The sequence below is a fragment of the Pectinophora gossypiella genome, chromosome 6 (assembly GCF_024362695.1).
Source record: "Pectinophora gossypiella chromosome 6, ilPecGoss1.1, whole genome shotgun sequence".
Lineage (NCBI taxonomy): Eukaryota > Metazoa > Arthropoda > Insecta > Lepidoptera > Gelechiidae > Pectinophora > Pectinophora gossypiella.
Window position 1 is genome coordinate 13,306,643 of NC_065409.1, and position 21,946 is coordinate 13,328,588.

Sequence of the window (21,946 nt, forward strand, 5' to 3'; positions counted from 1 at the left end):
TGACTATGACGTCACAGTGTGCTTTTCACACAAATTTTGTGTTTTGACGTTTAGTAAAAGTAACTGATTGGACTAGTTGGAAACTGGCCTATTGAGGTAGTCAGAGCCACATCCATCACAAGATGAACCAAGTACTCACACCTCACCGAGCTTTTTGCGAGACCACCTATCAAGGTGGCGAGCCGTATCACCGTCATAATGGTCGACCTTAATGTTTAATAATAACTCATTGGTGCAAGTTCGGTACCGGGGTTCGATGCGGCTCTATATGTTTGAGTAGCAAGCTGGTGAAATACAGGACGACAGCGGTTAAATTACATTAGAAAGAAGGTAGGTCAGATAACACTGTGGAGATGATGAATTTAAAATGAGTATTAGATCAGAAGGAGCATGCTCAAATCTTCCAAAGGCTAAAATCTTCACCTTTTGGTGTCACCTTCAACCAGAGACTCACGATCCTTACTTTATCTATAGGCAAATGGCCTCACAAAAGAGGTATCTGGTGCTCAAATTATTTTGGAGTTGATCTTCGAGTCCTTTGATGTGTTATGTGTCTACTAAATATCTAAGCTGTTCTAATTTCTGGATAAAATATTCAGATGTCTGTAAACTGTTCGTTCACCTCCTGGGTCCGGACAATGCTGCTGTAGCGGCTGCAAGGTATGATGCTGCTACGCTATGCCTCTTCTCTCCTTGTTTTGCTGTGAACTGATTCTGTAATCAAAGCATATAATAAGGAACAATACAACGTATAGGAAGGCAACTCTTCGCTCCCCACCAGCGGCTGAGCTAGGTTTACCTCTACCCCCCTCGGTCTTACTTTAGTCTTCAGTCGTGTGGCGTCAGACGCCACTTACACAGATGCGCGTGTACGATAACGTCAATGTGTAGTGTCTGTGTAAAACGAGATTTTTGTGTGAAGCGTCCGAGGTGCCAAAATTCTAGAATAAGATACCTACCCCTTATAAACATGTTTAAGCCACAATGCGCTATTAATAATTTTCCATCAGTTAAGATAAATACCTATGTTTGCAATCAATATTACTCTTTTTATTTACAACTTGTGTCTGCTGCTAAGTTGTGGACTTGGTTACTTCAGTAGCTACAGATTTTAGGCTCATTATGTTTCATGTGAGTGGCATGTTATCTTTGACAATTTTGATAGTTTTGCGGCAGACAAAGGCTCATCATAATTCCGTAAATACAAGACGTAGGCACGCACGTAGGAGTTGTACGTCAGTGTAAAAGGTTCCTTTGTCGCACTATTACGTTCATCATCATCAGCCCATTAACGTCCCCATTGCTGGGGCACGGGCCTTCCCTATGGATGGATAGGGAGATCGGGATGTTTAGTTAACCATCACGCGGGCCCAGTGCGGATTGATGGTTATTAACGACTGCTAATGCAGCCGGGACCAACGGCTTAACGTGCCTTCCGAAGCACGGAGGAGCTCGAAATGAAAACTTTTTTTTGTGGTCACCCATCCTATGACCGGCCTTTGCGAAAGTTGCTTAACTTCAACAATCGCAGACCGAGCGCGTTTACCGCTGCGCCACCGAGCTCCTCGACTATTACGTTATTTACTCATTATTGTTACGATTTGAATACTTACTATATCGGTGCTGGTATCAAGGGTGGCGCTGCTGGTCCCACTGGTGCTAGTGTTCAGATCATCGCTCGAATCTTTCTCCGGTGGCTCATACATTTGCCCAGGCTGTTCTAGATTCTTCTGTAAATATTAATAATGATTATGAGATATGCTAATATTTAGCATATCTCATAACGAATCGGTGCGGGGCGAAGAGTTAGCGTTTTACAGGGTGTTAGTGACATCGTAAAGAAAACTTTGAGGGATGATTCAGGCCAGGATTCTGAGTTGATATCAAGTGGAATTTTCCGCCGCAAAAGTATGGAACATAAAAATACATGAATTTTTCGACGGAAAATTCTACATGGTATTAACTCAGAATCATGGTCTGAATTATCCCCCTTAGTATTCGTTACGATGTACTAACACCCTGTATACATAGTATTATTCTTTATTTTAGAAGTGGAAACACAATTTATTCAAGCAAGTTTACAAGATAAGCTTCTGTATAATTTAAGGTTTAAGGGATGATTAGTTAATTCAAATTACTTCTATGTTTGATATTAAAAAAATAACACCCGAATATTATGATGATCTGGGGAGTTAAAAAGGCCACATCAAAGTAAGATATTTGCGCATATAAAAGTAAGTGCGCAATGCAATCAAATGTCAAATAGCAATATTGCTATTGAATTGCTTGATGAATTGCTTCGATGTGGCCATTTTAACCCCCTGTTTGGTGACCGTATCTTCCGTAACATATTGTTAAACCATCACGTATGAGAAGATCGTAAACTTGTACTTAGTAATAAGGTTCCAGTTACATTGATTACATCATCAACAGCCCACTGTCATCAAATGCTGGAGATAGGCCTCTCCTGTGGCACGCCATTAACCTCTCATATGCCGAGATACCAGACACAATAGATTTTACATTGTGTCTGGTCGAGATCCGCGTTCCGGCGTTCGAAAGATTAAGCTCAGACTTTTCTCCCCCAGTCTGCTAGCTACCTTACGGATGTCGTGACAAAGTTTAAGGGCGTCCTGCGCTATCTCTTTCGTGCTCTTATAGTAAGTGAAGGACGACACTAGTTTAAGAGCTTTCAATATAAGATTAAGTAAGTTTGTGTCCACCAGGATAGGCACAAATCATCATCTTCCTAGCGATATTCCATTGTCACGGAGTTCGCTTACTTGACCTGAAGATTTGAAAGGACCGGTTTTTTACAGAAGCGACCGCCTGTATGACCTTCCAACCCATGAAGGGATAACCAGCTCACATATCATACATCACATACCACCGAAACGCATTTCTTGGGAATGTAGATTGTAGATCTCCTCACGATGTTTTTCTTCACCGCTGAGCACATTATAATCATTCATGATCCAAATATGAATTCGAACACAATGTATAAAAACATTGGTTTAGGTCCGTGGTGGACTAGAACCTGCGACTTTACAATGAGAGTCAAGCGTTCTTTCAGCTAGGCTACCACGGCTACTGAATAGGCACCAATGTTTAGTTAAAAAAAAATAAAAGAATTTTACACAATGTGGCTGGATGGTGCACATATGTATGTGCTGGATGTCTTTGCGCCGCTGCTGCTGCATATTCTGCAGCTGCAGCTTGGCCTGCTCCACCTGGAAGCGCCGCACCTCCTATTTGTATGACAACACAATAAAATAAAAATAAAAAATGCTTATGATCTGTCATTTCATGGTGATGCTAAGTGACTGTGTTATTTAGCCGTACTTATAAGGGTGAACCAATATGAGAAAAAAGTAAAATTTGGCTGTTAATGTAAAATTGAGCATTGAAACCGCTTCTATCTGCCTACTTACTCCGAAAAGCTATGGTAGAAAAATATTGCAATTTCAGAAGCTGAGCTTCCTTTGGAGAGGTTTACGGACGCAGCGTCAGGATTTTGCGATTTGTCAATCTTATATATGTATTTCTATAGCATCGACACAAAGCAAGACTTTTTATGCCTCGATTCAGCTACAATAGACGCACAGCTTTACAATGGATGCAGCACAGCTTTTTCCACTTTATAGGTTCAAAATAAACAAGCAAAAATCTCCACGGAACCGCACTAGAGCGGTGTGCCCATACTGCAGTATCCTTCATACCCCGTCCGGCAGCCACAGCTGGGCACAGGTCTACCGGCTCATATACAGGCTGTGTAATGTGTATGTATGTAAAGGTGACCTCTTGTTTAAGCCTGGCTTCGTCAGATCGGCGGCGATCATGCATAGCCTGCTGCATGTGTGACGACGCTTCGATGTCCTGCGCAGCTGTCCGCGCAGACATGTTCATCTGGGCGGAGTCCTTCGCCTGAAACACGTCCATCGGAACCTATTTGAAATATTATATTGTTGGTACAAGGAATTCGGGTAGGTGTCAATATTTAATATAGACTTTTCTAGATGTTAAGCTTGATAGACCCAGGAAACAAGCAGGCAGAGGAAAACCAAGAAGAGCTTACATAGAACAGATTAAAGAGAAGGCGAACGTCGTGTCGTACAAGGAAGTGAAAGAATTGGTCCTTGAGTGACAAGAATGTAGAATGCTACACCGACAAGAGCGTGGATCTGGGACCCAGCCCTTTTAACAAAATACCGCAAACAAAAATCCATGCTCCAAACCGCTTATCCCGTTTTATTCGATTTATTGGAATTTTATATAGGATACTGTGTATTAACTTATTCAGACAAATGAAAATCGCAAGAGCTTGCACTAGGTCGTAAAGGGGTAAGTGGTATCAAGGAACGTGTATTTACTGTCACGAGCATATTGAATTGGGTCGTGTAATAGGTTCAAGATAAATTATGAAATTCTGATAAATACTAAATTAAGAGAGATTTAGATCTTAGATCTGTCTTTATTTAGCTACTAACGAAAAACATTTTCTTTTTTCTATTTAAATTATTTATGAATTTTAATCAACAAAAACGTAATAAATTACTCCGACATTTTATTACGTTTTTCTATGACATCACAGTGTAGTTTTTTATACAAAAACCATATTCATTTCTTGTTTTGAAATTTAGTAAAAAGCAACTGATTTGACTAGTTGCAAACTAGCCTATTGGCTGTTTCTATGGCTACAGTAAACTGGATTGGTTTCCTTTGGTTGTTCATTATATTTTACATAACATAACCTTACGATCATATCCCAATTGGGGTAGCCAGAGGAATATTCACTGTACCCCTCCCTCACCGAGAAAAAATAATAAAAATATAATTTATAAAACTTTCTAATAGGTACCTTTCTTCGGTGCTCGAAGAACTCGCTCATAGTGGGGAAGGACTTGTCCTTGTCCCCGGTGAGACCCTTCAGCGTGGCCGGTAGAGGGAAATCGATCTTCGGCCGTCCCATATTCTTGTCCGCATCCATACCACGCATGGCGCCTGTTGGTAGTTGCAAAGCAAAGTTAATAAAGTACGAGATAGTTTAGATAAATAAACAGAAATGGATACAATTAATAGTAAAATACAAGACAACTTAGAAGACAACACGCGAGCGCACTGGCCACCTTTCAACCACACGATAGAAGAAGAAGATTTGGAGTTTGCATGTGGAGTGCCAGGGGTTACATACGGTCACGAGCATTAATAATGTATACACTTTGGTACCATGTCACATAACTTTTTTGACAAATTGAACTGTAAGTCTCACTAAATGTCAAATATGTTAGTGCGACAGAGTCCTTAAGTGGGGTGACTGTACATACATAAAATCACGCTTACCCACCGATATAAGTAGAGACTATAAGATTCCATTTACTCCGATCCTGACCTACCTACTTCGCCTCCTTCCTCTAAATTCATCGATCGCTGCGCGCCAGTTCAGAGTAGATCGCAAGTATTAAAACTTTTTAATATATTTTTTTGCTAGAGGCTTGCACTAGGTCAAGATAACATGCTAAAGGGTATTCAGAACGCCACCTAGGCTGATGATTATATATCCGGGAAGATAAAAATAGAGAAAGAAAAACATAAACAATTAAACGCACACAAGCAAGATTACAGTACAAATTGGCGGCCTTGTTGCTCTACAGCAATTTCTTCCAGGCGACCGGTGTGGCAGGAAAGTGTACATCTACTAGATATACCGGGTACGTCGTCGTTCCTCCTCGGCGGCTGCATGATGGCCATCTGCTGGAACATCTGCTCCTTCGGCACCATGAACTGCTCCAAGTACTTGAGGAAGTCTTTGTACGTCACGTGATTCTGCGGAGAAAGATAGGTGTTAGCAGGGGCTTTCCTAATAAAAATATAGATTCGTTTAACCTTCTAATTTCATGGGTTTATGACATACCTATGCATCTTTTGTGTTTTTTTTTTTGGGTAGGCAATTGATAGACAATCATTATTATTCTGATGAAAATAAAGATAAGCAATTGAGGTAGGTAACAACATAATTCTATATATCATAAATATGAATTATGTTGTTACCTACCTAAATTGCTTCTCTTTGCCAAGCAACATTTATTGTTTCTATACTTATATGCCTCTGCCATTATAAGTATTTTTGAATATTTATGAAACAAGAATTTTTAGCTGTCAATACGCACCGGTAAAACGCAATCTAATTAGGTACATAACGTCGACTTTTTGAAAAATTATAATTTAATGTGATCTGAGATCTTTAGCAAAATATCAATTAATTTCAATCCAGGTAAAAATTGTGACCACAAAATTTTGCTGCTTGCTATTATGATGCGGAGCAGTTTTCCAAGATCTGGAAGGTTTCCCATACTCAACGGGAGGTCCCGATCACACCTCCCATACATCATTTTCACCCCCCGACACTCCTTCTGGGAGAACAACTCTGTCAGTGAGTGAGTGAGTCAGTCAGTCAGTACATGGGTTTGTAGCTTTATATAATATAAAATAATAATAATAACTAGACTTTATCAAATTGAAGTCATCCGGACGCAAATGCACGATATCGTTTTGAGAATTGGACGCGATACTATCGGAGCTTCGTGATTTTATTATGACCGTCCTAATCCCACGCTCGCCACACTTTCTTTGTCCAATATCCGAAAGTGCCCAAATATACGTAGAGCAAGTGGATCATGGGTGGATAACAACGGCTCTTACTGATTATAGCTGTCACACAGTGCTATGTTTGCAGCGACTCGGTTTTTTATTGCCTAATTAGTCGTCATTCTGATTTGTACAGGGGCGTCGAGTTTCTGATTATAGAGATAGAAATTAAGTAGTCCTAAATGTAAAATAATGTAGTTTATGAATATCGCGGTTTGTAATACATTACGTACACTTTACTGTACACAGAAAACATACGTTACATGTTCACAGAAATCATAAACAAAATGGGCCGTCTTCTTGTTTTTTGAGACAGACTGTATGTGAAATAAAACGAGGCAAATGCTACGACATATCTCAGATTGAAGAAAGGCTTCTTATGGATTCATTCACTAATAATTTAATAAATCCGTCTGAATAACTCGTTAGAGCAGGTTCACGATTGAACCCGCAACCTCTTGGCCGAGAGTAAGCGCAGTACCAACTGAGCTGTCATTGAGTCAAAAGCGCAATATAAATCGTATAAACCCAGTATAAACCTCTAAAGCTCGGGTCAGGTATTCTATGACTAAGACCTGCGAATAAGCATTATAGCAGATAGTTATAACCTATATAAGTACCTATATACGTACGCACATAAGTACTTAGGTGTTGCTTTAATGCAGCTGCAGGTTGGAGAAGACATTCGTTTTATGAATTTATTTCGAGTATAGTAAGACGAAAGTGCTAACTATAAAAACCCAACGGCTCGGCAAAGATTGAATCCAAACACTATTAAATACGATAAACTAAAGATAATTTTAATGACTGCCTACCAAGCGCTATCAACCTATGCAGTAGAATAAATAACGATCATTGTTGAAACCCAGTTAGCTTTGTCTCTCGACTAAGAAATCCCTATTCTATACGCGAGACTCTCGACATAAGCAAATAAATGTCAGTAATAATTGTCTTCAGTGTGCTACGTCGTTGTAACTGTCAAACATACCGCGCCGCCGCCGTTTCGAGTACGCTCCACGCCATGTGTAGCTGCCCTAAGTCGCCATATAAATACCTAAGGTCATATAAACGCACTGGCTAGGAACTAGTAACTATAGTAGTACGGATGCGGCATACTTGCAACCCGTGGCAACTTGCCCAGTCCGGCGACATACCAGGATGGGCCCGCTAGTCGCTAGGCAACGGCAACCTGAAACTCACGTTATCAACAATCATAACCGACTCACTTATATCCACTTGCGTATGTAACCTACCTTTAATATTCATTTTATAATATAAGGTTATCATTAAGTAGGTTCTTAATGCATATAAATGGCCAGTTGGAATGCAAAAACCTTCATGATGGTGTGATGAAGTTGTTGCCATTTTAAATTCTTAGGTGCTTTTTGTAATCGTAACATTATTAACAAAAGTAAAATTGTTTTCGTTGTCAAATAAAAAGTTTCGATTAGATATTATTGTAATTTGAATAGTTTAGATAGTAAGTACCTCTATAAATGTATTAGTAGTAGCACAACCATCATCATCTCCCTAGCGTTATGTTATCTCATATTACGAGGTCCGCTTAAGATTTGACAGGTCCCGTTTTTACAGAAGCGACTACCAATCTGACCCTACGACCCGAAGGGAAAACCAGTAGATCTAAACATGAATTCTAAAATAAAATTCGAATTCAGTGGTAGTCTATCACCGGTAGTAGAGGTAGGTTCATGCAACCACCACAAAGAATCTATATTACCGACAGAATGGGATTACCACCACCATTCCCATCTGAGATTAGGACTGAGATAGGTCTGTTTTCTCTGCTGTATCCATTATATCTATCCTGAACGTAATAAACGAATCACATCACTAATTTAAGAGCCACGCTCTTGTCTTGTCTTGTCGGTTGTCTTGTTGCTACAAGAGAGAATAACTACATGGAGAATAATCTACTAAAAAAAAACATAAACTAATCATCTGGCGTTACCAGCTATAATATAAACCTGTGCATGGCAAAACGGTAGTAGGTACTAGGTACCTATATAGTCTATTTAATATTCAATCATGTGTATTTGAAGATTGAAGTTTGCATCATCACACTTCACGTTTTATGTTGCCTATAAGTAATATAATAAACTATTATGGACGAATGCACGACAGTTTTATGTCGTAATAAAGTTTTACAATATTATTAAAATATTATGAGGGTTTACAGCAGAAAGGATTCTAGCAAGTAATATAGCTGAAGTATGTATTCAATGAGAAATAATTCATAAACTTACGATTATTGAATTACAAATTACCGTATATAGATACCTAATTAAATAAAAACCTAAAGCGTAAAAAGTGAATCTACCTAAGACATTTTTTATTCCTAAATATTTTCTAGTGTTCTTAGAATAAACTCTATCAAATAAACGATAATTTTAAACAAGCTTCAAGCTATATTTTCTTCACGCTTATTTAGTTATAATAATGAAAATTATCGGGTTAATGCATTTATTCCAACCGCTATCGGTATCGGTCGGTCGGGGTATCGGCATTAACCCGATAACCCGATTATAAATAAGACGCTAAAACCGCAACGGATTTATATTAAAATAAAAGTGAAAGACATTTCTTGAGGCTGTTGTTAGTAGAGTCGGTAGAGTCTGCACAAAGTGCAAGTAAGTCCGTGGTAAGTCTAGACGGGGGGCTGTCAAACTGTCAAGCCCCGTCAAGTCCCGTCAAGCACTAGGCCTGCTGGTCAGTATGCCAAGCGTGAGCAAGCCGGTACACCACGACTGCAAATAACTGACGTCTCAACGCCCCATGAGATGATGCACTGCAAATAATTATAGCTTTTTAATAACTGTAAATGCAAACATACAAATAGAGTTATTAGTTCTCATAGAGGCCTACCATTAATATACTCAGCTGTACATAGAATCCTATGATGTGGAACGTCTGAGTAAATTAGGTGTCTGTATGTTGAGTTGTGGATGGCATGTTGTATGAAGTAAGTACGTATACCTACAGATCTTTTACAGACAATAAGAACACCAAAACACATAAACAAGAATTATACCTACTTTATAAAATCAGGCGTTATTTACGTGATTAATGGTGCTAATTCCTGTAAATACCATCTAATTTTATTTTAAGTTATATGTCATTTTCTTATCCGCCGAAAAGGAAAGGGACGGGTAATCGACAAGCATAAAATTTATGGAACACACGTCAATTTTAAGCACAAATCTAAACCAACCGTCTAAAAATTTTACATCCGTCAATAACCCGATACAGTTAAGTAGACTGCACGTCAAACGGGTTGCATACCAGCGACGTACCTTTTGACTCGCCCGGGTTATTCATTAATTTACTCATTCTTCCTAAAATTAAGAGCTGTGAATCATCCGTCCCTTTCCTTTTCGAAGGATATGAAAATGACGGATATAACTTAAAATAAAATTAGGCGGTGTCTGCAGGAATCGGGGCCAATGTTTGACCAAACATTGTTTTACGAAAATATCAAAATATTTGATGTTCATTTCAAAACCTCATAAATAATCCTGATCAATATATTCCGTGCTTATTTCGTAATCGTAATTAACTACTTACTTACTTAACATGCAATAGAAATTGTGAGAATGCAAATGAACTTGAATAATTACTAGATAACAATAGGTACACCCTTGCCGGTAAAATGTTCAGGTGTGGTCTGAGCTAGAAAGGACATTATATTATATTATTATATAATAGATGTCTAGATGTCGCGTGGTTCGCTCGCAGCAAGCTGCTCGCGTGTCCTGTATTAGTTCGAAGCTTTGTATGGCGGCCATTTAGTTTTTTTTTTTTACCGGCAATTGGATTCGACCAAGATTTAAATAGATCTCATGAAAACCAAAACGTTCCAGGTGCCCCCTGATGCGGAGCAGTTTTCAAAGTTGACGTTCCGAACACACCCCTATACATATTTTTTGACCTTGAGGAATTTTCTAGAAAAACAAAATTTTGTATGGCGGCCATCTTGTTTTTCCGCCATTTTGATTTTTTTTCACCGGCAATAAAATTTGACCAAGATTTAAATAGGTTTTGCGAAAAAAAATTGATACAGATATAATAGTTGCGCCAGACTGTAGGGTGTCTCCCTGATGCGGAGCAGTTTTCCAAGATCTGGAAGTTTTCCCATACTCACCGGGTGGTCCCGATCACATCCCCTATACATCATTTTTACCCCCCGACGCTCCTTCTGGGAGAACAACCCTGTCAGTGAGTCAGTGAGTCAGTGAGTCAGTCAGTCAGTCAGTCAGTCAGTCAGTGGGTTTGCAGCTATATATAATATAAAATAAAATAATAAAATAATAATAATAATATGTGTGTATGTGTATGTGTGTATATATTTACAAATCGTGCCTTCCCACTTTTATTGACCTCTCACACCATGCGGAGTTGGCTGGAAGAGATCTCTTTTAGAGATAAGTCCACCTTTGGTAACAGTTCTTTTTGTCATTAATTATGTATTAATGTGTGGCTGGCGAAACCGAACTTCGACTTGAAGGTCCGGTCACACGGCACACAATAAAGCTAGCCTAACGAATTGAGAGTGTAGTTATAGGAGGGTTTCGGTCGAGTCTTCCGCCAGCCACATCAGAGCCGCCTCAACAACGACCCGGGATAGATATTTAGGAGTCGCCGTCGCCGGATACGGTTTGGACGACATGACATGATTAATGTGTACAATAAAGAGTTTTTTCTACTCCTCTACTTTAATCTGGCATTTAAATAACCAAAAAGTCTAATATAAGTACATAACATAATTAAACTCTTTGAAAAAGTGTACGCTCTATGGCCTATAAAAGCATTGTTTACAAAGTGTAACTGTACTATAATGTCGCCAAAAAAGCATTGTTGTTTTTTTTTTTTGACCTGGAAACTGGCACCTTTACTTTGTTTGGTGCCATAGATATACTATAAAAAAAAAGTATACATTTGCCGCCATTTTCCCATACCATTCAAAATTTACATCTTCATTTTTATAAATAAAATTTTTCTTTGTATAATTTTTGTTTCATTTAAAATTACGTCGTCGTAGAAAAAGTATTGTATGCAACGTTGTATAACTAGGTCAAAAAATGCTCGTGGCGTCTCTTATTGCGATGTTCGCCAAGGCTCACATCGCAACTCACGCCACTCGCATTTTTTGACCCTTCTTATACAACTGTTGCATAAAATACTATAATAAAACACTGGTTATGCAAGTGTACCGTTTCCTCCCCGATCCAGTTCCTCTCAGCAGGCTCCGACAGCCCGAGGACGTCCAGCCAGTGGTAGTAGTTCTTGGAGTTGTTGCCGTACCAGTATTTTATTATAACATACCTGCAATTTGATATTAAGTATCGAGTGAGTTCTGCGGTGGATTACCAACGTCAGCAACCCTGGTGGCAGGGTTGCTATTAAACCGCCAAAGGCACCTGACGTGGCCCATGTAACGACTACTTACTTATTATTACTTAAAATTTACATTATATGTCAGAAACCCCTTGTAATGGGTAGTTTCCAACTAGTCAAATCAGTTACTTTTTAATAAACGTCAAAACACGAAATTACTATGGAATCTGTATGAAAAAGCAACCTGTGACGTCATAGAAAAACGTGATGAAATATCTTTTTCTTTATTAAAATTCATAAATAAGTTAAATAGGAAAATGAAAGTTTTTGTCACCTTTACATCTGTCCTTATTTAGTGATCAGAATTTCATAATGGGGACACACCACAAAATTCTCTTTGTGATCCCTAGTTTGGTTATACGACATTACAGGCTGATCACCTGATTGTCCGAAAGAAAGATGATCCATGCTTCAGAAGGCACGTTAAGCCGTTAAAACACCTCAACCAATCCGCAGAGGTGCGTGGTGGAGTATGCTCCATTCCCCATTCCGGTTGTTTGAGAGGAGGCCTGTGGCTGTTTATGTTTATGGTTCGTTATAAACAACATAACATAGCATCACGTCTGTGTCCCCGAGGGAGTAGGCAGAGGTGAAATCTTTGACCTGGGAAACTACCCAACAGACAGAACGTATACTTTCGATGGTATCGATACAAAAAGCAGCTAATCTGCAACCGAGGATATTCTACGATCTGTCAACTAACGCAAGTCCATCATCGACCATCTGCTGCACTTCAGCCTCGTTGACCAGCTCGAGTATCTCGGCGTTGTCTGGGTTCCGCTTGATGTCCACCAGCTGCCAGGGCGAGATAAGACCGAATCGTACGCATCGCATCACGTCCACGGCGAACCGACGACGTGATGACCAGTCGCCGTACAACCAGCGCACTCCCGCCATTAGGACTTCTATTTCACTGGAACATACGAGAGAGGGGTGATGAAGGGTGAAGATATCATAGTGCCACATCAGAGGTTTTGTTACCAAGCTTGGGGCGTTCCATAATTTACCTCATAGCCCATACGAGAAGAAGGGAAAAAATGAGCTTGTTTTTGACGTGACTTATATTAGATTAGGCTAGTTTCGAAGTCAAATCAGCCACATTTTACTAAACGTCAAAACACGAAATTACTATGGAATTTATATGAAAAAGCACAGTGTGACGTCATTATATCTGTGTTTATTTAATAATCAGAATTTCATAATTTATCTTGAACCTAATACACGACCCATTTGCTGCAAATGCTGTGTCATATTTTTTTTACTTAGATTTTAGGAAAGATTTTTGACAGTAGAAATATTGAGAAACTAGTAGTAAGTAGAATAGTCGTAGTAGTAAGTAAGTAAGTAAATTATAAAGCGGTTTCTCCATATCTCACTCTGGTAACCCTAAAATCCTAAAAAGCTTTTTGCCGATTGATAAAAAGTTTTGTAGGCGGTAGTTAGGTGTATTGGGTTAGTTAGTTGGTGTTACCTTGTGACGCAAATATAGTTTGACTTGAGCAGGGTTAGGACTTCTTCTGCTTCCAGTTCAAGGAAGTCTCTTGAGGCCACGAGTGGCAGGAAAAAACGCATTACTCGAGGAATCTGGAATATTGTATTATACTTACTTATAACACGGATACTGGCTGCTGGAAGCCCAATTTGACAGCTGTCACATTCATAATTAACGGTAGCCAGCATGGAAAATGGAACCCAATAGAATCGGGTTTCTTACGGCGATTGCAGTAAAATACTAATATATCAGCAGACAATCCAAAGAAGTATCTTCTTTATACATAGGAATTACTACCAGGCAAAAGAACACAAGCAAATGCTGTGCACCATAAAAAATAAAATGGAGCCTACATAAAATAAATAAATAAATTTATTTCGAGTAACATATGACTCTTGTCTCTTCTTCTCATCGTGTGGGTTGAGAGGTGGATGACTAACCTCATCAACCCACAACCCGACCCGACCCGATGTGTGATGATGATGTTAACGTAGACTTTTGTATTCTTTAATACCATAAATCAAGAAACGCGTTACGAACCATTAAATCCATAACTGGAGTCATACCCTTCGCTCGTGCTTGTCGGTACAGAGCAAACGCGGTGTCTTCGGTGAAGAGGTTCTCGTTCACAATGAATGACCAGCATTGCTCTTCTAGGTCTGACAAACACGACAAAATATACAGTGAAGTAATTTATGACATTAAAAAGACATCTGAACTATCCTCATTCCGTATAAGAACAGGGGGTCTAAAATGTCACATTGAAGCAATTAATCTTAAAAAGAGCAATATTGCTAATGGACAAATGGCCGTAGAAATGAGGTCTTTGCGTAGCATCTGCGGTGTGAAGTTGAGTGATAGAGTGAGAAACAGTGTGATAAGACAGAGATGTGGTGTAAAAGACGATATAGTGACTAGGATTGAGAAGGGAATGTTAGGTTGGTTTGGACACGTAGAGCGGATGAAGGATAATAGGATTGCAAAAGCGGTATATAAAGCGAAAGTTGATGGTAGGGCTGGCAGAGGAAGACCGAGAAGGACTTATGATGACCAAATTGGAGATGTCCTTAGAAAAGGTTCAATACGATCTACTCTGAACCGGCGTGCGTGTATGAAGCGATTGATGAATGTGGAGGAAGCAAGAGAAGTGTGTCAGGATCGAAGCAAATGGAATTCTATAGTCTCTGCTTACCCCGGTGGGAAATAGGCGTGAGTTTATGTATGTATGTATGTATGCTAATGGACATTGCACACTTGCTTTTACATGCGCAATGTCAAATTGCAATATAGCCATTTAAGAAAAGGACAGAAATATCCTGTCTGTTTATCATCTTAGAATCTTCAAGGTAAGAGTGAATAGGTATTTACGGTAGGTATAAGGAATGCGTGTTGTCTATTGGATACGGTTGTTCCTACTCCCCCTCTCAATAGGCCTAACCAACCCCCCGCTTTCGACGATGACGAAAAAGCCGAATGCCTTGCCGACAGTCTCGAAGCCCAATGCTCGCCCAGCACTCTCCCTATCGATCGTAGGCACCTCTCGACGGTGAACTCTGAAGTTCAGCGTAGGGCTTCTGTACCTCCCACCGATCCTCCTCTTCCACAGGTAACTGAGGAAGAGGTCCTAGGTATTATCAAAATTATAAATATAGTTGTCTATTGGGCCACATCTTCACTTACAATCTGGAAAGATTGTGGATTTTTTAAAGAACGTCTAGGGCCCTGTGCCGAGGGTTTTCTTGCAGCTACGGTTTCCTGGCTATACAGGTTGTGAGAAGCTGCATTAGCTTTAGGCGAACGAGACGTTCGTTGTGTAAAAAATGACGATTTGAAAAAGTGACGAGAAATGTAACACAGTTACATTTTGAATACCTATATGTTACCTACTGAATAAACATGTTTTTGAATAAGATAATTAAAAATTAAAACCTGAAGATCAAATAACCTTTTATTGAAAGATACTGCGCAGCACAGAACAGTTCTAAAACGTTGTCCCTCTTTAACAGTTTGTTGCTTTCAGGACCGCTGAATATCATCCAGTCGTAAATCGTGTGGAAAGCCTCCGGAGTAACATTATTCTGTGAAGATTATAACATTATACTTAATAAGGAAAATCTCAGAACACTATTGAGTGCAGCAAGCACATGGATAAAATGATATCAAATAATGAATGCGCAGGATTATAAATTATGGTAATAGACAAACAGACAATATAGTAGATGGTTATCGAAATGCAAGGAGAAAGACGGGTTGAGACCATTGACTGACCATATCAACTCTGTGTCAGGGTTACTATTGAGCCGCCAAAGGCTTCAGACATGACTCATTTGTAGGTAACCAACGAAGCACGGATCATTTTACTTTCGGGTGATCAGCCTGCAATGTCCTAACCAAACTGGATATCACCGAATGTTTTTTTTCTTATATTCTCACCAGGATTCGAACCCGGGACCTCTGTACCGTGAGTCCAAAACTTAAGCCCAACTCTAGCATTCTAACGCAACGCTTAGCTGAACATAAACGAAGTGAAAGTAATGAAATGATATGTATTGACATAAGCCAAAAACATGCAATTACTTATGTCAACAGTGTTGCTTTTAAAGCGCTTTAGCTGACTGCATCTTTGTTAGACCCTATAAAGTATTGAACGAATCCAAAGAGCGTAGACTTATGCATACCACGGGCAGCTCAATTTCTCTATGAGGGTTGACGTCGAAGAAGGTGGAATAAATCTGCAGAATAATACGATGGCAATGGAACTCCTCGTCGCCAATATGTACCACTGTATCGGTGTTTCTGTAAAACAACACTTTTGTTTAAGTTAATGAAGGCTATTCTAGGGGTCTCGTTGTCGTTGTCTTTCAGCGTCTTCAGCAGAAAATTCCAGACTAGCTCAATTACCAGACAGACAGAGTTGTTTTGTGTTAATTTGTATTAAGACTGACTCCCCTTGATATAATAGACCGTGTGATGACATGAAGTTGCCAACGCCCTTATTTCTTTACTCTCGAAGAGAAATTCATTAAACTGTGAAAAACACATAACATGACGCCTGTATCAGAAGTATGCAGAGGTGTATAAAACATACACGCACTATGTTTCACATATCACCAGCTAATGTTAAATTCCATATGATAGGGAGCGAGTCTATTGCCATTAACCGAACACAGATCTTGGAAACTACGTGATATCAATTATCTATGGACATGAATTTAAACTCATGAAGTCTAATTCAGTGGTTGACCGTGACATTACGACGTAAATGTAGCGTTCTCCGATCAGGGCTATCATGGATCCTATGAAAAACCATCCAGGGCCATTATTTCTTACATGTAGTTATGTATTCTTCGATAAAACTCTTGGAAGAGGTCCTGTTTCTTCGGCAACTGTACGCGCAACCAGTCTATAGGTTCTGTGCTGATGTAGCCCAGGCTACCCAAGTCCTTCCCCTTGTCTTCTCTCATTCCTGGGATTTTAGTCTTCGCCGCTCGGTCGTTCTTTGATGCCTGGTTTGCATTTGTATCTCGTGGTCCATATTGTAGTTGTGGTGCTAAGTCCTAAGGCCCGTAAAAAAATAGATGCATTAAAATGACGATCTACAAAGGCTGCAAAAGATCGCGAGGAGTGGAAATCTGTTGTTCGACCCTAACTCAGGGGATAATAAGTTTAAAAGAAGAAGAAGAAAAATGTCGACTTACGGGTTTATGGGCAATGTCTATTGGAATTGACTGTCTAAAACCCTCTGAAGTTATCACTATTGCAGTATTAAAAGAAATAAAATTGTTTTAGAAAGACATATTTAAGAGTTTTGGACATAAAACTCAATGCAAACACAGCCAGGAAATCGATACATGTGTGCTGGACCGGTCGGACAAATTCGCTTTCCCGACTCTGTATTGCTAAATTCGTTTTTGGAGCGCCACAATAAAATAACCACGTGAGAAATGCACTAATCTTTTTTTTGACGTGACTTTTTTATTGTAGTTTTGCTGCAAATGGCATTAGATTAGCGCGAACCTCGCCTCAGGGCGTCGTCTGAGTGGGTTATATTTGAACGAATTTATCGATTCTAGTGGGCCGATAATACTGTTTTTGAACGCAGCTTAAGTGTGAAAGCACAACTAACATAGTTAGTAAGCAGTTCTTCTTCGCCTTCTCCCTGCGCTTTACCTTCAAACTTTACTTTGACCTTTGCTTGAGTAGGATCCGCTAAAAGAACGCCTACAGTAGACGATTGAAACACCACCTGAAAGGAAACAAGTGAAGTGTCAGGATGGAAATAAGCGTGGAGATTATGTACTTACTTATGTATTTAAGCTTCAAGCTTCCCTAGGCCGAGCCAAGACTCTTCGAAAGTTAATTGCGAAAGCAGCAACAGAGAGTGCATGTTACGTTTTATGTAACTACCCACATTTGTTAAATCATCATCATCACCAGCCCATTAACGTCCCCACTGCTGGGGCACGGACCTTCCCTATTGATGGATAGGGAGATCGGGCCTTAAACAACCACTCGGGCCCAGTGCGGATAGGTGGTTATTAACGACTGCTAATGCAGCCGGGACCAACGGCTTAACGTGCCTTCCGAAGCACGGAGGAGCTCGAAATGAAAGCTTTTTGTTTTGTGGTCACCCATCCTATGACCGACTTTTGCGAAAGTTGCTTAACTACAACAATCGCAGATCGAGTGCGTTTACCGCTGCGCCACCGAGCTCCTCGCGCCACCGAGCTCCTCTGTAGCTAATATTTGTTAAATATTTCATTTTATATTTGTAAGATTGTGGTCAAATGTTATAATGGCACTACTCAGCAGTAGACTTACTTGATTAGATTGTACTTTGAGGTTTCCACTGGGCGTAGGCTTGAAGGGAAATGCGGCTCCTCTTTGCCCGCTGGGAGTGGGGTCCGTGCTTACGCTGCAATCACAAAAATGAACTTATTTCTTCGAAGTATTGGTCGATAATCACCAACCCTGAGTGACCACAGGGTGTTAGTGACATCGTAACGAAACCTTTGAGGGATGATTCGGTAAAAAAATTGTAGATTTTTTCTTTTTTTCGACAGGAAATTCCACTTGATATCAACTCAGAATCATGGTCTGAATCATTCCCTTCAGTATTCGTTACGGTGTGTCACTTACACCCATACGTACTTGTATGGCTACTTGTATGTACGCGTACGGGGTGTAAGTGACATCGCAACTAACACTTTGACCTGATTAGTATAGCCAGTCAATAGAGCAAAAAACCAGGAACCTTCCGAGTGAAAATTCTGTGATGATTTTGTGTAATTCCACCCCCAAGGCAGTAAAAATGGGGTTGAAGGGGGGAAGTCGCGAGCGGACAGCTTGTTAGAATATAAATTATACTCATAATTGAGTAATTTCTGGTGATTATAAGTAACAATTATTTGTATTTCTCGTGTATGTTGTTTTTATTATGTGTTTTGTTTGATTGTAAGTTGTGTGTTACTCCGTGTTTTAAATTATATATTTGTTTTGTATTTGTTACTGTGGTGTCCCTTTATAATAAACGTTTCTTTCTTTCTTTCTTTCTTTCAATTAACATCTGAAGTGGAGGTTGAATTAAAAAAATAACAAATCACCTAGAGTTATCTATGCTACTGGTACCATTGGCGTCGGTGAACTCTGTTTCTCTTTCCCTCTCTCTGTTGTAGTTGTGAGCGTACTCGCTCGCGAACTTGGCGTATGACTCTGGAGTCATCCCTTTCGTCTTTCTAAAAAAAGAAAAAATCAAGTTAATAAAAAAAATCAAAAATTGGCGTTTGATAGATAAGAATGGAAAATGCTACACCTAAAAGAGCGAGGCTCTTAAATTAATGATGATGATGAATAATAAACAACTGACAGTTGTTAGTTGATTGATAGTTCGAGCTTTAGGTATTTAGTTGACAAAAAAACAGGACATTACAGATAGTTCAATTCAGTTGTGCGCGCGGCCCTGTGTGTGGGTAAACCTTGTATATCATATACAGTGCATTAGTGTGCGTGACAAAACAGTTATTTACTTACGGGTTATAATTTACGGGTTTTGTTTTTTTAAAAAAAAAAAACAAAATTTCGTAATTTAATGATTATTTATTGAACATTATTCTGAATAGCTACTTGGAAAATAAAATGACAAATTTTCGGATTCGATGCTTTCGTAAGTAAAATACTTACTTTAATACCTTTGTCTTCCTTTTGTACAAATAACTTAAAAAAGCTAGTGAACTCACATTACTTACTTCCCCTTGTAAACCCGTAAGGTTTCTTCCAACTCCTTGTAGTAATGTCTGGACCCGTCTCCGGAGCTCGCTATACTGTTATATATTGAGGTCTTACTTTGTTTTGCTATCAGTACCCTGCTGGTATGTTGGATGAAATCTAGATCTGAAAACGACAATCTTTTGTTCAGAATTCTACTATCAGAAGAATTAGGTATTGAGAAGATTTGCAGTTCGTTCAAATTGAAAATTAATTTATGTTCACATACATACATAAACTCACAAGCGAGACTATGGAATGCCATTTGCTTCGATCCCGACACACTTCTCTTGTTTCCTCCACATTCATCAATCGCTTCATACACGCACGCCGGTTCAGAGTAGATCGTACTAAACCTATCCATTTTTTCTTTTGATTCATGTTTAGATCACGTGCTCAGCGGTGACGAAAACCCACATTCGCGAGAAATATGTTCCGGAGGTATGTGACTTCTGTATTGGGCTGATTTTCCTTCGCGGGTTGGAAGGGCATTCAGGCAGACGCTTCTATGAAAATGTACCTGTCAAATTTTCAGGTTAGGTAAGCCGATCCCGTGAAAACGTAGGGTTAGGCCAAAATGAAGCAATTTGCCAAAAAAGCAATATTACCTTTGGACATTTGTTGATATCGCGCACTTACTTTTATATGCGCAAATGTCAAACTGCTATATTGCTTTTTAGATGATTTTTATTTTTAGAAGCCCTGCACTCACTGAAGTCGCTGGCGTTGGTGGCAAGGTCCGACAGAGAACTGCTCCTGTGCAGTCGAGGCTTCACAGATATGCTGTAATGCTCAAAAATGTTCGCAAATGTACTCTTGAAACGTCTTCTTGGAGGCAGGAGGAATAACGTATTACTGCAATATAATAACATGACATTACTATAAAATTCAAAATTCAATGATATCTTTATTTAGTAGGCAACATAGTTACACTTTGAATCGTCATTTTTTACATAACGAACGTCTCATCTGCATAAAACTACTGCAGCTTCCCACAATCTGTATAGCCGTGGAAAAGAAGCTGCAAGATAAACCTCGCCACAGGGCCTTAGACATTCTTCAAAAAAAAAAAAAATATACAATTTAGTAATTTGGCTGCCTAATATCAGTTCCCAGACAGTCACTAATCTTATAATAACAAACTATCTGATTAATTACTATCTTAAATATTGGGCTAATCATAGGCTTAGATAAAGAAGATGAACTAGGTACCCACAACAAGTTTTCTGTTAGACGTGATAGGTGGTGAGCCTATAATGGTCGAGTCAATTGTGAAACAGGTAAAAGAGCATGTGGTTATTTTCCTAGCAATGTTCGAATAATTCTTATTTTCCTGATCTTCGAATTACGTTATCCTTAATCCTATGTAGTAGGACGTAGGTAAGTTAGTAATAGGTACCTTAGGTGTGCTGATACCTTATGAGTGCAAAAAAAAAATGAAAACAAAAAAAAATGTTGAGGCACAGACTAGGGTGGTATTAATGAACTAATCTCAGTTTCGAGACTGTCCTCAAGATCATGTCAATGTGACAGTTCTTATTATATATAAAAAAAAGGGACTTGAGCATGATCTTGAGGGCAGTCTCAGCTGAGATTAGTTTATTAAACCAGCCTAGGTGTCCTGACCTATGTATCTAGTTAGGTAAGTGCTTCCTTGTATATGTCGAGGCCAGATCGTAAAATTGATCATTTCATGATGTGGTCGACCATTTCATGAAATGGTCATATTTCATGAAATGGCCACCTTAAGTTGACCATATCGTTGAAACGACAACGTTTAATGATATATCAATCAACGTTTGGCCATATCGTTAATGTAGGCGGTGTCCATGCTATGTGGTATAAATGCGAATAGTTGATTGATTTCTTAGGTTCAAAATTATGTACCTATTCGATATGGAAAATTGAACAATAACATTGATTCATCGATTATAATATCAAACAAGTTTTAAATATACTCGACACCGGCGCCACTATCGGTGGATAATTAAACGTTTTGTGTTCAATGATCTGGCCAAACTACATCATGATGTGGCCAACGAATGATATTCTATTTCATGAAATATGACCATTTCATGAAATGATCGAGCACATCATGAAATGATCAATTCTATGATCTGGCCACGACTAAAG

The 21,946-nt window shown here is 39.2% G+C and overlaps 1 protein-coding gene across 1 annotated transcript in view; it reads right to left on the reverse strand.

Moving 5' to 3' along the window:
• Nucleotides 1–21,946, reverse strand: part of LOC126367662 (uncharacterized) — a 32,870-nt gene that overhangs the window by 10,053 nt on the left and 871 nt on the right. The window contains exons 3-20 of the mRNA XM_050011291.1: nucleotides 20,526–20,668; nucleotides 19,795–19,939; nucleotides 19,153–19,284; nucleotides 18,371–18,464; nucleotides 17,676–17,795; nucleotides 16,880–17,106; nucleotides 16,228–16,345; nucleotides 15,495–15,627; nucleotides 14,090–14,208; nucleotides 13,529–13,641; nucleotides 12,761–12,970; nucleotides 11,874–11,985; nucleotides 5,706–5,823; nucleotides 4,859–5,001; nucleotides 3,799–3,945; nucleotides 3,138–3,248; nucleotides 1,614–1,730; nucleotides 623–714 (exon numbers count right to left, since the gene is read on the reverse strand). Of these exons, the coding sequence (XP_049867248.1) occupies nucleotides 623–714; nucleotides 1,614–1,730; nucleotides 3,138–3,248; nucleotides 3,799–3,945; nucleotides 4,859–5,001; nucleotides 5,706–5,823; nucleotides 11,874–11,985; nucleotides 12,761–12,970; nucleotides 13,529–13,641; nucleotides 14,090–14,208; nucleotides 15,495–15,627; nucleotides 16,228–16,345; nucleotides 16,880–17,106; nucleotides 17,676–17,795; nucleotides 18,371–18,464; nucleotides 19,153–19,284; nucleotides 19,795–19,939; nucleotides 20,526–20,668 (2,394 nt within the window). The remainder of the gene's footprint in view (nucleotides 1–622; nucleotides 715–1,613; nucleotides 1,731–3,137; nucleotides 3,249–3,798; nucleotides 3,946–4,858; nucleotides 5,002–5,705; nucleotides 5,824–11,873; nucleotides 11,986–12,760; nucleotides 12,971–13,528; nucleotides 13,642–14,089; nucleotides 14,209–15,494; nucleotides 15,628–16,227; nucleotides 16,346–16,879; nucleotides 17,107–17,675; nucleotides 17,796–18,370; nucleotides 18,465–19,152; nucleotides 19,285–19,794; nucleotides 19,940–20,525; nucleotides 20,669–21,946) is intronic.